The sequence below is a fragment of the Polypterus senegalus genome, chromosome 3 (assembly GCF_016835505.1).
Source record: "Polypterus senegalus isolate Bchr_013 chromosome 3, ASM1683550v1, whole genome shotgun sequence".
In the NCBI taxonomy this organism is placed as follows: domain Eukaryota; kingdom Metazoa; phylum Chordata; class Cladistia; order Polypteriformes; family Polypteridae; genus Polypterus; species Polypterus senegalus.
The window spans coordinates 306185487-306201641 of NC_053156.1; the positions used below are offsets into that span (position 1 = coordinate 306185487).

Sequence of the window (16155 nt, forward strand, 5' to 3'; positions counted from 1 at the left end):
GTGAGCGGGCAGAGCCAAGCAGCTACAGGCCAGTAATCTTAACGGGCATCACAGGAAAATTAATGGAAGGAATTATTAAGGAGAAGATTGGGCGACGCCTGGCAAGGAGTGTGCGGGCAGAAGAGGAGGGTCGTGTTTTACTAACAGGCTGGAATTCTATGAGGAAGAACAAAAGGAGACGACCAGAGAGGAGCAGACGAGATGATTGATGTGGACTTTCAGAAAGCATTTGATGAGGTGCCACACGAGAGGGTGGGCATCAAATTAAAAGAAGTGGGTGATCAGGGTGTGGAGTGTCGATGGGTGCAGAATTGGCTCAGACACAGGAAGCAGAGGGTGACGATGGTGAGAGGACCTCATCAGAACTGGCCGATGTTAGGAGTGGTGACCAGCAGGGGGCAGTGCTGGGGCTGCTGCTATTTTTAATATCTATAAATGAGTTAGATAGGAATACAAGGACCAAGCTGGTGAAGCTGGCAGATGATACCAAGATAGGTGGATTGGCAGATCATTTGTAATCCGTTATATCATCACAGAAGGACTTGGACAGCAGACAGGCTTGGTCAGATTTGAAGCATATAACGTGAATGATTAGAACATCAGGACACTCTGGACGAGGACAGGCCACTCAGCCCAACAAAGCTCGCCAGTCCTCTCCACTTAGAAAACATCAAGTCGAGTTCTGAAAGACCCTCACGTCTTACTGTCTACCACACTACTTGGTCGCTTATTCCAAGTGTCTATCGTTCTCTGTGTGAAGAAAGACTTCCTCATGTTTGTGTGAACTTCACCCTCCACAAGTTTCCAGCTGTGTCCCCGTGTTCTTGGTGACCTCATTTTAAAGTCACCGTCTCGATCCACTCGACTAATACCCTTCATCATTTTAAACACTTCACTCAGGTCTCCTCTTCATCTTCTTCTCCTTAAACTGTGAAGGCTCAGCTCTTGTAATCTTTCCTAATAACTCAACCCCTGTAGTCCTGAATGAGCCCCTTAAAACAATGACATTACAATGAGGCCACCAAGAACACGGGGACACAGCTGGAAACTTGTGAAGCGTGAAGTTCACACAATCTTCACACAGAGGACCACAGACCAAGTAGTGTGGTGGACAGGAGGACTTGAGGGACTTTCAGAACTCGACTTGATGTTAATAAGTGGAGAGGACTGGTGGGCTTTGCTGGGCTGACTGGCCCGTCCTCGTCCAGATTGTTCTCATGGTCTAATGATTTGGAGTGTGATGACCAACGCTGCTCCTCTAGTAAACAGATGCACAACGATGACTGTGAATAAATAAATCAACTATGGACACAAGTCCCCCACCACACTGATGGATCACAATGCCAGACCCTCCACTGGACAAACGACAATTCGCTTAAAGGGTTAACTCAGAGAGGCCCTTGACCGTCCACCCGTAGAAACTCTGCGCCTTTTTGATCTGAGCGTCCGGCATTGCGAGGGTCACACACCTCACACACACACACACGGTGGTCAGGCCCTCTCCCACGTCCTCCATAAAAAGACCCTTTCTGTCGGTTTGCCTTCCACTCCTCCTGCAGGTGGCGCCGTTTCCCTGTCCCCTCCCACCTTGACCTTTTTTGGTATGGTCAGCCCCTCCCCTTTTAGATTCTAATGGTGCTCCTTTGGAGGTAACCCTGACACCTAGTGGCCACTTTATTAGGTACACCTGCTCAACAACTGCCTAATCAGCCAATCACATGGCAGCGCCTCATTTCGGCCTGTGGACCTTTTGAAGACCACCTGCTGAAGTTCAAACCGAGCATCAGAATGAGAATGAAGGGGACTGAAGTGGCTGTCAGTATCAGACAGGCTGATCTACTGGGATCTTCACACACGGCCACCTCCAGGGCTTACCAAGAGTCCAGTGGGTGGCAGTGCCTTGTTGAGGACAGAGGAGAAGGTTTGAGGTGACAGAAAGGTGACAGGAACTCAAATAAGCACTCATTACAAGTCAGGTGTGCAGAAGAGCAGCTCTGAACACACGACACGTCAAACCCTGAAGCAGATGGGGGGCTACAGCAGCAGGAGAGGTGACACCCCTGTCAACTAACAACAGGGCACTGAGGCTACAAGGCACACATGGGGCTCAGCAAAACTGGACAACAGAAAAACGTCACCTGGACTGACGAGTCTCAGTTTCTGCTGTGACATTTGGATGGTCAACAACATGATAGCAGGGGTCCATCGGGCCTTGTGTCAGTGCCAGTTCAGGCTGCTGGTGCTGGTGCGGTGATGGTGTGGGGGACACTTGGCACACTTTGGGCCCCCAGTACCAAATGACAATCATTTAAATGCCACTGCCTACCTGCACATGTCCATCCCTTTATGACCACAGTGTGCCCATCTTCTGATGGCTACTTCACGCGCCACGTCATCTCAAACTGCTTTTAGAACATCACAAGGAGTTCAGTGGACTCCAATGGCCTCCACAGTCACCAGATATCAGTCCTGTAGACCACCTTTAGGATGCGGTGGAGCGGGAGATTCACATCATGGATGTCCAGCCGACAAACTGGGCGCCAAGTGTGTGGTGCTGCCATGTCAAGATGGACCAGCATCCCTAAGGAATGTTTCCAGTGCCTTGCTGAATCTGTGCCACAAAGAATTAATGGCAGAGCTGAAGGGAAAAGGGGGTCCAACCTGGGACTAGCCAGGTGTGCCTAATAAAGTGGCCGCCGAGTGGAGGGTCCTGATACCCCACTCACATTTTTTTACTGTTGTAGCAGCCCACTGCAAAAGGGGACCCCCAGACTGACAGACACAACTCCCGTTTTGCACTTCAGAATCAACACAATGTGAGGCCGAGCCAGCGAGCTCAGTGGCATCTTCATGTCTGCACGTCCCCCACACCCCGGTGGTGGTCCGGGATTCACTGACTGAATGTAGTTTGATCAGTAGCCACTCATACTGACCACGCCATGTGCCAGCCTGCTTCGTGTTCCTCATGCCTGTCACCAAAGGGGACACGCCATCGAGCACAGCGGTACCCTCAAGTCTCGGCGGCCCCCGCTACCCCACGCCGTGACTTTTGCCTTCATACGGTGGATGCGAGTCTCCGTTTGTCTTCTGTCTGTCATTTCCACATACGCTGCTGCCCCCTCACTTTTCTTTGCACTTGCTTGGTTGAATTTTTACTGCGCTGATCAGATTTCCTAGTTGACAGCCCACCTTTAAGGACCTCATGATGGCACTTCACCGAATGAAGGCATGTTGGGGTTTTCCACTGCACCGCAGATGTTAACCTCAAATCCTGGTAATAGAGTGAAACTGCAGCCCGCAAGACCAACGACGTCCACCACAAAATGCCCGTCGAGGGTCAAGACCCCCCAGAGTGCAGCTGAAGACCTCCAAGGCTCTGCTCCATTCATGGGGTTATCATTTGCATTAAAGGACAGTGACATCACACGGTCTGCCCGATGACGCTCTGGTCAAGATTTTAGGGTTGTGGGAGGGCTGGCCGACTCAAATAAAGACGACGGGCAGCAGCGGGCAGGACTGGCACTGCAGGCTGCAGTTGGACCTCTCCTGATCCCAGAGAGCCACACTTTCATTCTTTGAGTGCCTTCCATCCTTATATACTGATATGTAGCACTTAGTTAGGTGGGTAGTACCCATCGTTTTCTTTCTTTGGTATTCGGCAGCTCTCGCTGCCAACAGAGCTGACCGCTTCTGCCTTATTTGTCACAGATTTGCTTTTAAACAGTCAGTGCCCATCATTACTGAAGCATCCAAATGATAAGACGACGACGACGACGCAGTGCGAGCCAACAGACAGCCGGCTTGTGAAGACGGGTGTCCGTCATTAAACACAATAAAATATTGGGACAAAAAGAAAATGGAAGAACTAAGAAATGTTAACCTGGTGAGGGACCAAAGACATGGCATGGTGACGGCACCCCCAGCAAACAATCACTTTTGGAAATGTCTGCTTGGCCAGAATGAGAGCACCGAGAAGAGGCCTCATTAAATAGCAGGTTTAATTAGCTTTGAATTAACACACGGGCTACAGAAAAAAAAAAAAAAATGGTGGACCCCAGTTTAAGACCCCAAGTCACTTTGCATCTCGTTATTGCAAATCTGCAGATTAATAACGAAAAAGGAAAAAACGTAAAGGGTTGTGAAACTTAAAAAGTTATTTATTTAAAAGTCACGGAGGTCGTCGCCACAGTCTTTCTGGTTTTAATGTCCTAAGATGGCGTAAATGCCCCGTTGACACTGGCGCCCGTTTTCATGTGCGATATAAAGACAGAAACGTGCAGGTTGGAATTCTGACGAACACAACTCGGACCCCCAACGAACCAGGCCTCCCTGCCCCAACATTTTCAGAGACGTCTCCTGCAGCCAGCCCATTTCGTAATCGGTGCCCGCACTGTGCCCGACTCCATTTGTTTTGCCCACCCACATATACACATCACGAACGGCTAACGCATGTGTCACAGCACTCCCTAATCATGGAAGGTGATGCTGTTCATCAGACACTTCCGAGAGTTCTGGGGTCTTCAACTGACATGACCGGGGTCATCCAAACTCGATTTTATGAACGGCCCCTTCGCGGTCACCAGACCTGTACCGTGGCAGGTTCTTGCTGGCAGACGGACGGAGGGCGCAGCCGACCTCCGTTCAGTATCCTCGTCACACCGCAGCTCCTGTGCTGGGGTGCCGCGCTTGCTACACGCCTTCCCTTCGACTCATCTCGTAATCCGAAGCCGCGTCAAGGTGTTTCGGACCACAACACGACCACTTACGGACCTCACGTAATTGCTTTTTTCCTTTATTTATATTTTTATCATGAATGCATCACCTTACGACCAAATGCCCACCTCCGACTCGGATACACCTCCCAAGTGTAATCATTCACGCGAAATAATTTGTAATAAAACCGAGGACGCGCTTGCGCGTCGAAGGTGCTGTTATATTAAGACCACCTTTCTCATCCCATTGGGTAATATCACTCACTTCCCGTCCCGCCTCAATCCGATTATGAAAAGTTATAGGACGAGCTAATTGGAATGAACCAATCCTGCGCCACGACGTCACAGCTCTCGCATTGCTTGTGTTGAGGCAGACGTCCTCCCGCCCAAACGCTCGCCTGCTTCTCGTTCCCTGTGAGTGCTTATCTACTGCCGAGGTGAGTGCGCTTGCGAATGGCTTCGTTGTCAGGTACTGACCGGCATTTGTTTTCGGTTTGAGGAGGCCGGTTGCTCGCTAGCCTTGGTGCCCCAGTTCGTGGCTCTGCCGGGGTGATTGCACTGATGGCTGACACCGCTCATGTATGGTCTCGATGGACGCCTTCCCGATCAGCAGAGAGCAGTTATGGATGCGAAAGCGTAGTGAACTTCATTATCGAGGCGGACATCTGCGGTGACGGTGAACTGATGAGGCTGCCAATGGGTCGAGAGACCGCGTACGGAATGGCGAGAATGCCGCGGGGGCAAAGTACATCAGTTCGTGGCTTTATGTAGGGTGGGCGAGGCGGACTGCCACCTTCCGATGTTCGAGCCGGGCTACGGATGTTCTTTTAACCTGACTTTGAATTCGTTTAGCGTTTAGAAGATGGATAGATCGATGGATATGCTTTACGTTGTTGAATCACGAAACTGTAGTCGGGCGCATAGGAAAACGGAGGCCCCCCGGGACCCACGGCGACGGTCTGGCCGTTCATTCTTTAGAAAAGTGTCGTCTTTGGAGTGTGAAAGGCGGCGCAGACATCGAGTGAAATGCTTTAGTAAAAGTGGAAGTCGAGTGAGGCCTGTGTTCGTGTTTGTGCCTCATGAACCCTTAACCTCCGTGACCCCAGCGCTGCATTCACAGGTTTATTAGCGTTCGCTTTATTGGCATCCTTTAGCACGCTGGCACGGCCTTAAGTGGCAGAGCTGAACATTAACCTTCATAGGCGTTGGACTCCTCCTAGACTTGTGTCGGACATTTGTGAGCCTTCAGACACGAAGCCAACAGTCAGGGTATGCTTGACCACAGGGCACTCTGAAATGTGCCAAGTCATCTATATGTAGTGCAGCTAACAACTGGCACCAACAGCCACAAGCGTGCATTACCTGATCAGACTGGCGACATTCATTCATTGATTTTATAACCCAGTTATGCAGTTCAGGGTCACTAAAACAATTTCTGACTAGGAGGATCCTGTCTCCTATGGGACACCAGACCATTGCAGGGCCCGTTCGCTCTCACACAGTTACTGAGGCAACCTTGAAACCCAGGCAGGCTGACACACGTGACAGAGATAAGAGATGAAAGCCAAAGGGCCTGTAGAAGAAACCCACCCAGAGACCCAGGAGAGCAGTGGCAGCCTCCGGGCAGGTGTTGAACCCGGGACTCTGGGCCTGTCGGGCAGCTTCATCCATTCATTGTCAAAATGTAAGCATTCCTGTCATGAGAGCTGGTTAGTCCTGGTCAGTGTGGCAGCGTACAATAAAGTGCAGTGACGTCAAGTGACAAGAATAAGGGCAGTTGTGTCAGACGCTAAGAATGTTAGGGACACTGTTACAGGCTGAAGGTACAAGGAATGGTGCCAATGGCGCTTAGCGATATCGAGTCAGCTGTAATCTGCACCCTTGTCCAGTCTGGTGGTCTCACTGACATCTCGGTACGAGAGACCACTGGGAGCTGCAGAAATGAAAAGTCTGAGGGAGCAGGTGGCCACGTTTTGAAGAAGAGAGCAGAAGGTGGGCCAGCATGACAAAATCTGACCAAACCTTCAGTTGAGTAGCTTAGTTAGTTTGGTCAAAGTGAAGAGTGAAATGTTAACCGCTACGGTGAGAGCGGAATTTGACGTCGGTAACGGGATGTGATTTAGGCCAGGGCGTTGGCACAGACGAGTCCTATCTTCAGTCTCCTTCGGCAGGAATGATGTGCAATGCTCCATCTCTTCTTCTTCTTCTTGGTCTGACCAGAGCTGCTGTGGCACCTTCAGTCCCGCAGAGATGTCGTCCAGTCCAGCAGTCTTGATGAGGCTCATGGCGTCTGCGTTCTCGGTGGCAGAGAAGGCCGGTGACGTTGTGAGAAGCGTCCTGAAGGCTGGTGACCTGGACGTTGTCGCTAAGGTGAGCCACGTCTTTAGCTCTCCCGTGGTTGTGACTTGTGTCACAGACTCTGAGTAAACTTTTCCAAACTTCTCTTTGGCAGACTGGAGCGAATGACCTGCAAACCAAAGCTGACCGACTGGCCCAGCAAAGTATCTGCGCCTCCCTGGCCCGCAAGTTCCCTCGAATCACCATCATCGGGGAGGAGGTAAAGCCGTCGTCTGCTGCGTGGCACGACTTCGCCACACGTGTGCCACCTAGCTAGCGCTGGCGTTGTGATTGGCACTCGTGAGAGGCCCCAGTCACTGCCGTGCAGTTGCCCAACTGGGACTTGTGGCCTGTGTTCACCTCATTGACTAAGTAGAGTCAGTGGTTTGGATCCGGTAAGCGTCGCCAGCGTCACAAACGTAGCTTTGTCTCCGGTTATATGAGCTGTGAGTGACGTGGAGTGACGTGTCGGGGGTGCTGTGTGGACCAAAGGCAATGGGACCACCCTCTGACGTAGGGGAGACTGCTGGCTGGGAGTGGAGGTGACGCTGGGCTCCACTGAGGTGTGCGCCGAGTAGGTGGGTTGTAATTGGCTGCTGGGGCACCAGGCTTTTTAATAGTTCATGGTGGTCTTCTGGATTTTTGGTGTTTGATACCCCAATGGGTCAGTCACTTGTTTCTGGTTTGAGGGCCGGAGTGGGCGCCTCCTGTGCTCCTGCAGCTGAGGTGGTTTGAGACGTTCGCATTTTGGAGGTCCAAGCTGGCAGGAAGTCCTGAGGCTTCTTCTGGCCTTTTAACAATTCCTTGGCTTTTGTGCCTGTAAAAATCCCCACACGGACATTCTAACGGCACCCCATTGTGGGTAGTGCTGCCAGTCCATGCGCCTGGGTAGCCTGGCCCTATGTTGGCAGCACGTGCAGACATTGAATCTGATCCATTAACGGTGGCTTTGGCATTATGTATGGTAAGTCGGGCTGGGCTTCAGACTGCCACGAGAGGGGGGCTCCGTGTGACCCGTCATTATGCCAGTAACTCCTCCGATTGTCTCCACAGGATCTGCCGTCCCAGGAGGTGGAAGAGGAGCTCATTGAAAGTCGCCACTCGGAGGAGGTCCTGGCACAGCCCTGTCCGCCCGAGTACAGCAGTGCCCGCGAGGAGGAGGTCAGAGTGGGCCGTCCCTGACGAGCCGCTTATGGTGGTGGGTGCGTGGCTAGCGAGGTTTTGGAGGTCTGAGCTTTTCAGTTTAGCAGTCCGTGTGGTGCCATCGCTCTCTCTGTTAAATGTTATTTGGTTTTACGATCATCTGGTATGTCACATTCCTGAGTGAGCTCGGGTGTTCTTGTCCTGCTAGTGGCAGCACAGGCCCTGGAAGGCGAGGGCAGCACTTCTCACGTTCTTGGCACCACCCTCTCCTAAAAGGCATCAATCGGGGATTCCGCATTCCTTCACGGGAAACTCGGCAGCAGTTTGATTTGTTAGTTTGTGTTTCCATCCTGAGCCCCAAATCATCTTCCAGTAAAGGAGGGAGACGATGACGAGAGCCGCCTGTCCTCTCACAAGACTAGTGCCCAGTGTGCCATGCTGACACGTGTCACACTGATCCGTGAGATTTCGTGTCCCGATGTGCCCCTCAAACGGGCGCAGTACTGAATTTACCAGACGGACCCAGAAAGTCTGTGTTGAGCTTTGAGGGGGTTCAGCTTGGTGGCTAATGGGCAAAAGTTGGTGAGATGACAAAGGGCACACGGGCAGTCATCGTAACTTTTATGTGCTTGTTTTTTTGTTTTTTTTTTCCAAGCTGGTGGTTTGGGTGGACCCCTTGGATGGCACTAAAGAATACACGGAAGGTGAGGCTTCTTTCATTCTGGGATACGTGTTGGGAAGAGGCCGGTCACCATGGCACCGTTGGCTGGTGACTGCCAGCTGGGGAAGGTGTATGTGTGAGGGAGAAGTTCATCTTTATCAATGAGACCCCTTCAACAGTCACAAGCAAAGTACACTTTGACTCACTGAGCCCCTTTGAATTTTTGATTGACATCCTTGTGCCCAGAGCCACCAACTCCTGACAATGACATTTTAACTCTTGAAACTGATTTTTGTCATTACTGTAGGCTGAATTTTACGGGGTGACACCCCTTTTTTCAGGAAGGTTTAAAAATTCTACCGAAATTGTGGCAACTCCCTGTATGTGACAATTTCAAAGTATGTGACATTCGAAGCAGCCCGTGGCTTGCATTGCCAAGTCCCCCAGCATGTCCTACGTGTCGAGCCCTCATGTTGTCACCTTCTTCTGACAGCTCCAAACCCTCAAGTGACAGGCGTCAACAACTCGCGAAACGGCGTCATGCTGCAAGTGCCGTCTTTGCTGCCCTCTAGTGGACTACAGCTAAATGAAGCGTTCTTGGCGACTTTTCTCGAGGCCTAGGATTCTACCCCACGTTGGCAAAGCGCATTCTGCTTTTAAATGAGATGTGGGCAGAATGTAAAGTGTTATACATGTAAGACCGGACACGTTCATCACAGAATTTAGAAGCAATTAGAATTAAAAGAAAACTCCGAGGTGGATAAACAAGGAAGTAAAAAAAGAAACGGACCAAGTGTGTAAGACTAATACTGTAATTATAAATTCCAGTGCAGACCACAGGGTGGCAGAAGAGAGCAACGGCGGCCGAGAACTAACGCTGCAAAGGCCGAATGAATACGAGCGGAAGGGCCTCTTTGAGGACGGCATGGTGGCACAGTGGGTAGCGCTGCTGCCTCGCAGTTAGGAGACCCGGTGGCGTTAGTAAAGACAGGACATGCAGACCGTGACGTCACAAATGGCAATGACATTAACGTCCCCACTGCAGCAGGGGCTACTAAGGAGTCTGGGAATTGAAGAGCTGCTGAACCGGAAGAGGCTGAAATCAAACAAACGTGTCGCCAGGACGAGATCACATTTGTCACAGAGGGCTGAAGGAGGTTTAGTGGTGGCAGATGGCAACCCTGGCACACATTTCTGTAACGTTGCTGAGCATTGGGGACGTTTCTAAAGTCTGGAAGACAGCAAATACTGTATTACCTTATGTAAAATGGGGGATTGGGCTGATCCAAGAACCTACAGGTACACCACAGGTAAAGTTATTAGTAAAGAAAAGATCAAGTGGCACACGTCAAGATGAGGAGCGTTAGCAGATACTCCACCACACCAGCTCAGATGGCACATGCAGGGCAGTGAAACTGTAATCTCTCTCTAAATAATGAAATTAAGCTGAGGGCTGCACAGGAGATGACTTGCCAAGGGCCTCGCGGGGTGGGAATTCAAGGCACAGTCTGCAGGTGGGCACCGAAGTTGGTAATGTTAGAAGTGGGGTCAGTGCTGGGGGTCTGCTCCTTAACCTGCCCATTCCTGTATGAATACTGATAAGAATCATAGAGTTGGTGAAATTCTTACTGAGGGAACTGGCTGGCACAGAGCAGTGGGCAGAGTTTGGTAAGTTAAGTGTTACGGGGTAGAAGACGACATGCCAGAGGTGGACATCCAAGGGTCCTGGTGGGCTTGGCGCTTCATCTGGGTATAGATTATGATCAACAAGCCGTTGGGGTCTTGGGCCGTCTAGCGCCGTGATGCCCGTGGAGGTCACCCTTGTGAGCCTCACCTGGATGGCTCGCTGAGGGAGTTGAAGGGTGATGAAGAGCAGCCTGACTGATGAAGGAAGCTTGCCAGGAGGATCGACTCTGTGACTTTAAAATGAGCTCAGTGAGGACGGCGGGCACACATAATGGTAGACCCCCAGCAGGACTTGGGGACCTTCAAGTCCCAGCGTTATTTTGGACGAGCATGTTGGGCTGAGTGGTCTTTTCTCGTCACAGTTGTGTCACCTCCTGCCCCGGCGTGGGGCTGACGGGCCCGTGCTGATTGGTCTAAGCAGAGCTGTCCAAAGACACAAGGAGGTGGGACTCGCACGGCCATTGGGGTCATCGTTGGGGGTCGTGGAGGCCCCCCGATAGAATGCATGTTTGACCACCTTAGCCGGCGTGGCCTTCAGTTTGTGTCGAGTTGCGCTGCCGTCCTGTAAGGAGTGAGTGGCTGAAGCGGACCAGGGCTTGAGCTCTGCTGGTGCCACGTGCCATACCCATGTGTGTTTGGCAGCGGTGCTCAGGGCACACGACCCCAGAAGTGCAGTCCAGCCCCCTCACCTGCCCAGCGGCCATCGGTATGAACTTGCGTTGGTCCAGTCTGTTAATGCCACGGTGTCCCTAAATAGTTGAGGCCGCCCTCAGAATGCTGGAGAGCTCGTCAACGTGCGGACTGGTGGGCATCGCTGCCACTTTAGGGTCCACAGGGCTAATAGTTGAGCAGGTGACCAACGAGATGCTTCTTGACTTGCAGGCCTGCTGGACCACGTGACGGTGCTCATCGGCGTGGCCTATGAAGGAAGAGCAATCGGCGGCGTCATCAACCAGCCCTTCTACAATTACGAGGTGAGCCCCCCCTCGTTGTCACTGGCCGTGTCACTAAACCGCTAAGACTGTGGCAGCCTGCTGCGAGTGACACAAGGGACACGTCAGCCACACATGGCATCAAGCAACAGACGAAAGACACGGCCACTGTGACCTCAGGCAGGGCGTTGGTGACAATTTCAGAACATGTCACTTGAAGTAATTCAGCGGCGGGCACTCGTCAGATCTCTCCTACCGTGATTATGGTGACATTTTGGTGTTTGTGTTTCTCTTTATTGATTTATGGCTCTGGGGGTGAGCAGTGAGGTGGTTGTGCCAGCAGGTGGTTTTCTGCAGTGCCTTCTCTGTGCCCATCTTAATAGGTGTGCCTCTGGGTTGGCCTGTCCTGCACCCGCCACATTAGCTTTGATGGGCATTGTTTGGTCTGTTGTGGCATTTTTACCCTGTCCTTCCTTGGAGTGGTCCGCCGGTTAAGGTCACCCACAGGGTGTGAGGGCCCTGGGCACTCATCTTAAAAATGTTTTAGAATGGCGGGGTAAAAAAAAGCAACCAGCAGGCCAACATGGCAGAGTCCGGCGCTTGAGTGGCAGCAGGGTGGGTGGAGACTTGTGCTTTAATGGCCTGCCACTTGTGTCATCACCTTAGTGATGATGATGATGAAGAGGATGGTGGTCTCGCTCCCAGTTTGCATTTGTTGTTGGTCTGGGTGACATCTCAGATGGTGGCATTTCTGTTTGTCATTTGACACAAGGTGACACCCCCTGTGGCCATGTGACTGAGAGGACTTCAACTCCCAGCAGTCGGCAGGGGGACTTTAACGTGAATCGTCACTCACTTGTCATGAAGAGTGGCTGCTCTGGGTGACGCGTGTCTGGGTACAGGGTGGCCTGGGCTTTGTTGGATGTGGAGGTTGGCACGTATCCTAATCACATTCTGTAGTGTGCTGGCACTCCAGTGGGGGTATTTATGGCACGGGCTGCCAGCCTTGTGCCAACAAAGCAGGAACCCAGCTGAGGGCGTTCAGGGGCCGCGTGTGTGCACACAAACCCAGGAGGGCAGAGGCAGCCGCGCCACCCAGTGAGCCATCATTGGCACGTATTTACTCCCACATTCTTGACAGTGCCCGGGTGGGACTGATTTGCCCTGTGCAGGTGGACCTTACAGTGGGATGGTTCCTGCCTTGTGCCTGCTGCTGCCCCCCCTGGCAGCTTTGAGGGCGTTCTCTCTTGTTTCTGGGCACTTATCTCCACCGTCGTTACTGAGAGTCTTGAGGTGCCCTCTAGAAATCCTCTGGCTGGCGGGGGCAGCACTGCCCCCTCGTGGCGACTGAGCCCGTGTCACACGAGAGTTTAGGTTTAGCAGTTGGGGGCCGCTTGACGTCTTTCACGTCCTAATTGTGTCGGTGTCTTTGCAGATGGGGCCTGGCGCCGTCCTTGGCAGGACCATCTGGGGCGTGCTGGGCCTGGGAGCCTTTGGGTTTGATCTGCGTGAGGTGCCAGCTGGCCAGCACATCGTCACCACAACCCGCTCCCACAGCAACAAGCTGGTGACGGACTGCGTCGACGCCATGCGGCCACACAAGGTGATTCGTGTGGGGGGAGCTGGAAATAAGGTGAGTGGGCAGTGCGAGCCCCCCACGAGTCTAACGGGCACTCGGAGTGGGGCACAAACTGTATTGTATCAATTCTTGTGCCCCCTTCAGATCATTCAGCTCATTGAAGGCAAGGCCTCCGCCTATGTCTTTGCCAGTCCTGGGTGCAAGAAGTGGGACACGTGTGCCCCCGAAGCCATCCTGCACGCGGTCGGAGGTGAGAGTTGCCATTTTAAGTCATCCATTTTAACGGGTCTCACCTTCGTCTTCCTCGATGGCTTCAAGGATTGTCTTGTTTGTCACCATTCAGGTAAACTCGCCGACGTTCACGGCAACAGCTACACCTACCACCGAGACGTGCAGCACATGAACGCCGCTGGCGTGCTGGCGACGCTCAGGGACTTTGACTATTATGCCAGCCGTGTGCCTGCGAGCGTCAAGCTTGCTCTGTTGACCGCCTGATGTTGGATACGAGAGGTGGGCTCGCCGGATGACAGGATTTGTGAAGAGTTGGGGGCACGCGTGGGGCCCCTGTGCTTACCCTGCTGTCTCGATGCCAATTGCAATAAAGGACCCAATCCTTTAACTGGTTAAGTGGCCGTCGACTTGGTGGGCTCTTCTTGCTTAGTTGGCAGACACCCGTAGAACTGAAACAAAACAAGCGCTTGGCACCCACACTCCAGGCCTCCTCACTGCGGACGGCCACCCTGGCATACAGAGGGCATTCCTCTGTCGTTTAGGTGGTCTCTGGCCGGAGGGCACCATACAAAGGGGGTCCCTTGTCTTGCGTCCGTCTCCTGAAATAGACGGATTGGGGTGGGGGGTCTTTGAGAAGATGCCAACATGGCTGCTGCAGCTCGTATGACAGATGAAGATGTGAACAACTGCAGGTAGAGAAGCCTAGAAAACGTGAATAATGCCCATCACCAACAGGGACCACTGCTTTACCGCTAGACTTCCTCATGATGGGCAGCACGGGTTGGGGGGGCGCAGTGGGTGAGATACTATAAACGAGTTTATGGAGGGCAGTTCACTTTGCGCTCCTCAGCCTGCTCTAAAGACAATGAAACTCGCCAAACGCCATGCTGGTCTGGTCTGGTCTGGTCTTCACTTCATGCCAACTTTTGCAGTTGCCCGCCTGGGTGTCAGATACCAAATGCCCATGACTGGAGTGGAGAACAGGAGCATGAGGAGCTTCTTGCAAGTCCTTCACTGTAAGGCACTAATCTGTGTGTTGCTGGCTGTGCCCACCACATGGGCATTTGCCTGGCATCAGCTCATCTCACACCGTGGGCACATACACACGTGGACAAAATTGTTGGTACCCTTCAGTCAATGAAAGAAAAACTCACAATGGTCACAGAAATAACTTTAATCTGACAAAAGTAATAATAAATAAAAATTCTATGAAATTTAACTAATAAAAGTCAGACATTGCTTTTCAACCATGCTTCAACAGAATTAATAAAAAATAAACTCATGAAACAGGCCTGGACAAAAATGATGGTACCCCTAGAAAAGACTGAAAATAATGTGACCAAAGGGACATGTTAATCCAAGGTGTGTCCACTAATTAGCATCACAGGTGTCTACAATCTTGTAATCAGTCAGTGGACCTATATATAGGGCTCCAGGTAGTCACTGTGTTGTTTGGTGACATGGTGTGTACCACACTCAACATGGACCAGAGGAAGCGAAGGAAAGAGTTGTCTCAGGAGATTAGAAAGAAAATTATAGACAAGCATGTCAAAGGTAAAGGCTATAAGACCATCTCGAAGCAGCTTGATGTTCCTGTGACTACAGTTGCACATATTATTCAGAAATTTAAGATCCATGGGACTGTAGCCAACCTCCCTGGACGTGGCCGCAGGAGGAAAATTGATGACAAATCAAAGAGACGGATAATACGAATGGTAACAAAAGAGCCCAGAAAAACTTCTAAAGAGATCCAAGGTGAACTTCAAGCTCAAGGAACATCAGTGTCAGATCGCACCATCCGTCGTTGTTTGAGCCAAAGTGGACTTCATGGGAGACGACCAAGGAGGACACCATTGTTGAAAACAAATCATAAAAAAGCCAGACTGGAATTTGCCAAACTACATGTGGACAAGCCACAAAGATTCTGGGAGAATGTCCTATGGACAGATGAGACAAAAATTGAACTTTTTGCCAAGGCACATCAGCTCTATGTTCACAGACGGAAAAATGAAGCATATCAAGAAAAGAACACTGTCCCTTCTGTGAAACATGGAGGAGGCTCTGTTATGTTCTGGGGCTGCTTTGCTGCATCTGGCACAGGGTGTCTTGAATCTGTGCAGGGTACAATGAAATCTCAAGACTATCAAGGGATTCTAGAGAGAAATGTGCTGGCCAGTGTCAGAAAGCTTGGTCTCAGTCGCAGGTCATGGGTCTTGCAACAGGACAATGAGCCAAAACACACAGCTAAAAACACCCAAGAATGGCTAAGAGGAAAACATTGGACTATTCTAAAGTGGCCTTCTATGAGCCCTGACCTCAATCCTATTGAGCATCTTTGGAAAGAGCTGAAACATGCCGTCTGGAAAAGGCACCCTTCAAACCTGAGACAACTGGAGCAGTTTGCTCATGAGGAGTGGGCCAAAATACCTGCTGAGAAGTGCAGAAGTCTCATTGACAGTTACAGGAATCGTTTGATTGCAGTGATTGCCTCAAAAGGTTGTGCAACAAAATATTAAGTTAGGGGTACCATCATTTTTGTCCAGGCCTGTTTCATGAGTTTATTTTTTTAAATAATTCTGTTGAAGCATGGTTGAAAATCAATGTCTGACTTTCATTGGTTAAATTTCATAGAATTTTTATTTATTATTACTTTTGTCAGATTAAAGTTATTTCTGTGACTATTTTGAGTTTTTCTTTCATTGACTGAAGGGTACCAACAATTTTGTCCACGTGTGTAAACAAACACAAATTCCCATTTGAGGGCAGGTGCCACCAGGTCAGAGCTGAGAGTGCCATGTCATATGACCCAGAGAAGGGCGGAGCTAAGAGGCACTCCCACAGGGTCACGAGGTCCAGGTTTGTGACAAAGTGCAG

The 16155-nt window shown here is 51.2% G+C and overlaps 1 protein-coding gene across 2 annotated transcripts; it reads left to right on the forward strand.

The window, feature by feature from the left end:
• Positions 1-5032: 5032 nt before the first annotated feature.
• On the forward strand, positions 5033-13682 carry bpnt1 (bisphosphate nucleotidase 1). Of its 2 annotated transcripts, XM_039749575.1 has the most exons (9): positions 5033-5149; positions 6933-7082; positions 7165-7269; positions 8103-8210; positions 8848-8896; positions 11422-11513; positions 12907-13104; positions 13195-13300; positions 13394-13682. In XM_039749575.1, exons 2-9 carry the CDS (start codon positions 6963-6965, stop codon positions 13543-13545), a joined length of 930 nt encoding a protein of 309 aa, XP_039605509.1. In that variant the 5' UTR covers positions 5033-5149; positions 6933-6962; the 3' UTR covers positions 13546-13682. The 2 variants fall into 2 exon arrangements, with proteins under 2 accessions (XP_039605509.1, XP_039605510.1); XM_039749576.1 differs by lacking the exon at positions 8103-8210.
• Positions 13683-16155: the final 2473 nt, after the last annotated feature.

Bases quoted from the DNA above. Each gene is read 5' to 3' on its own strand.
- bpnt1 (XM_039749575.1), top strand. From the start codon at position 6,963: ATGTCGTCCAGTCCAGCAGTCTTGATGAGGCTCATGGCGTCTGCGTTC. The intron at 8,211-8,847 runs GTCAGAGTGGGC...TTTTTTTCCAAG, and splicing joins GCAGTGCCCGCGAGGAGGAG to CTGGTGGTTTGGGTGGACCC. The intron at 13,105-13,194 runs GTGAGTGGGCAG...TGCCCCCTTCAG, and splicing joins TGGGGGGAGCTGGAAATAAG to ATCATTCAGCTCATTGAAGG.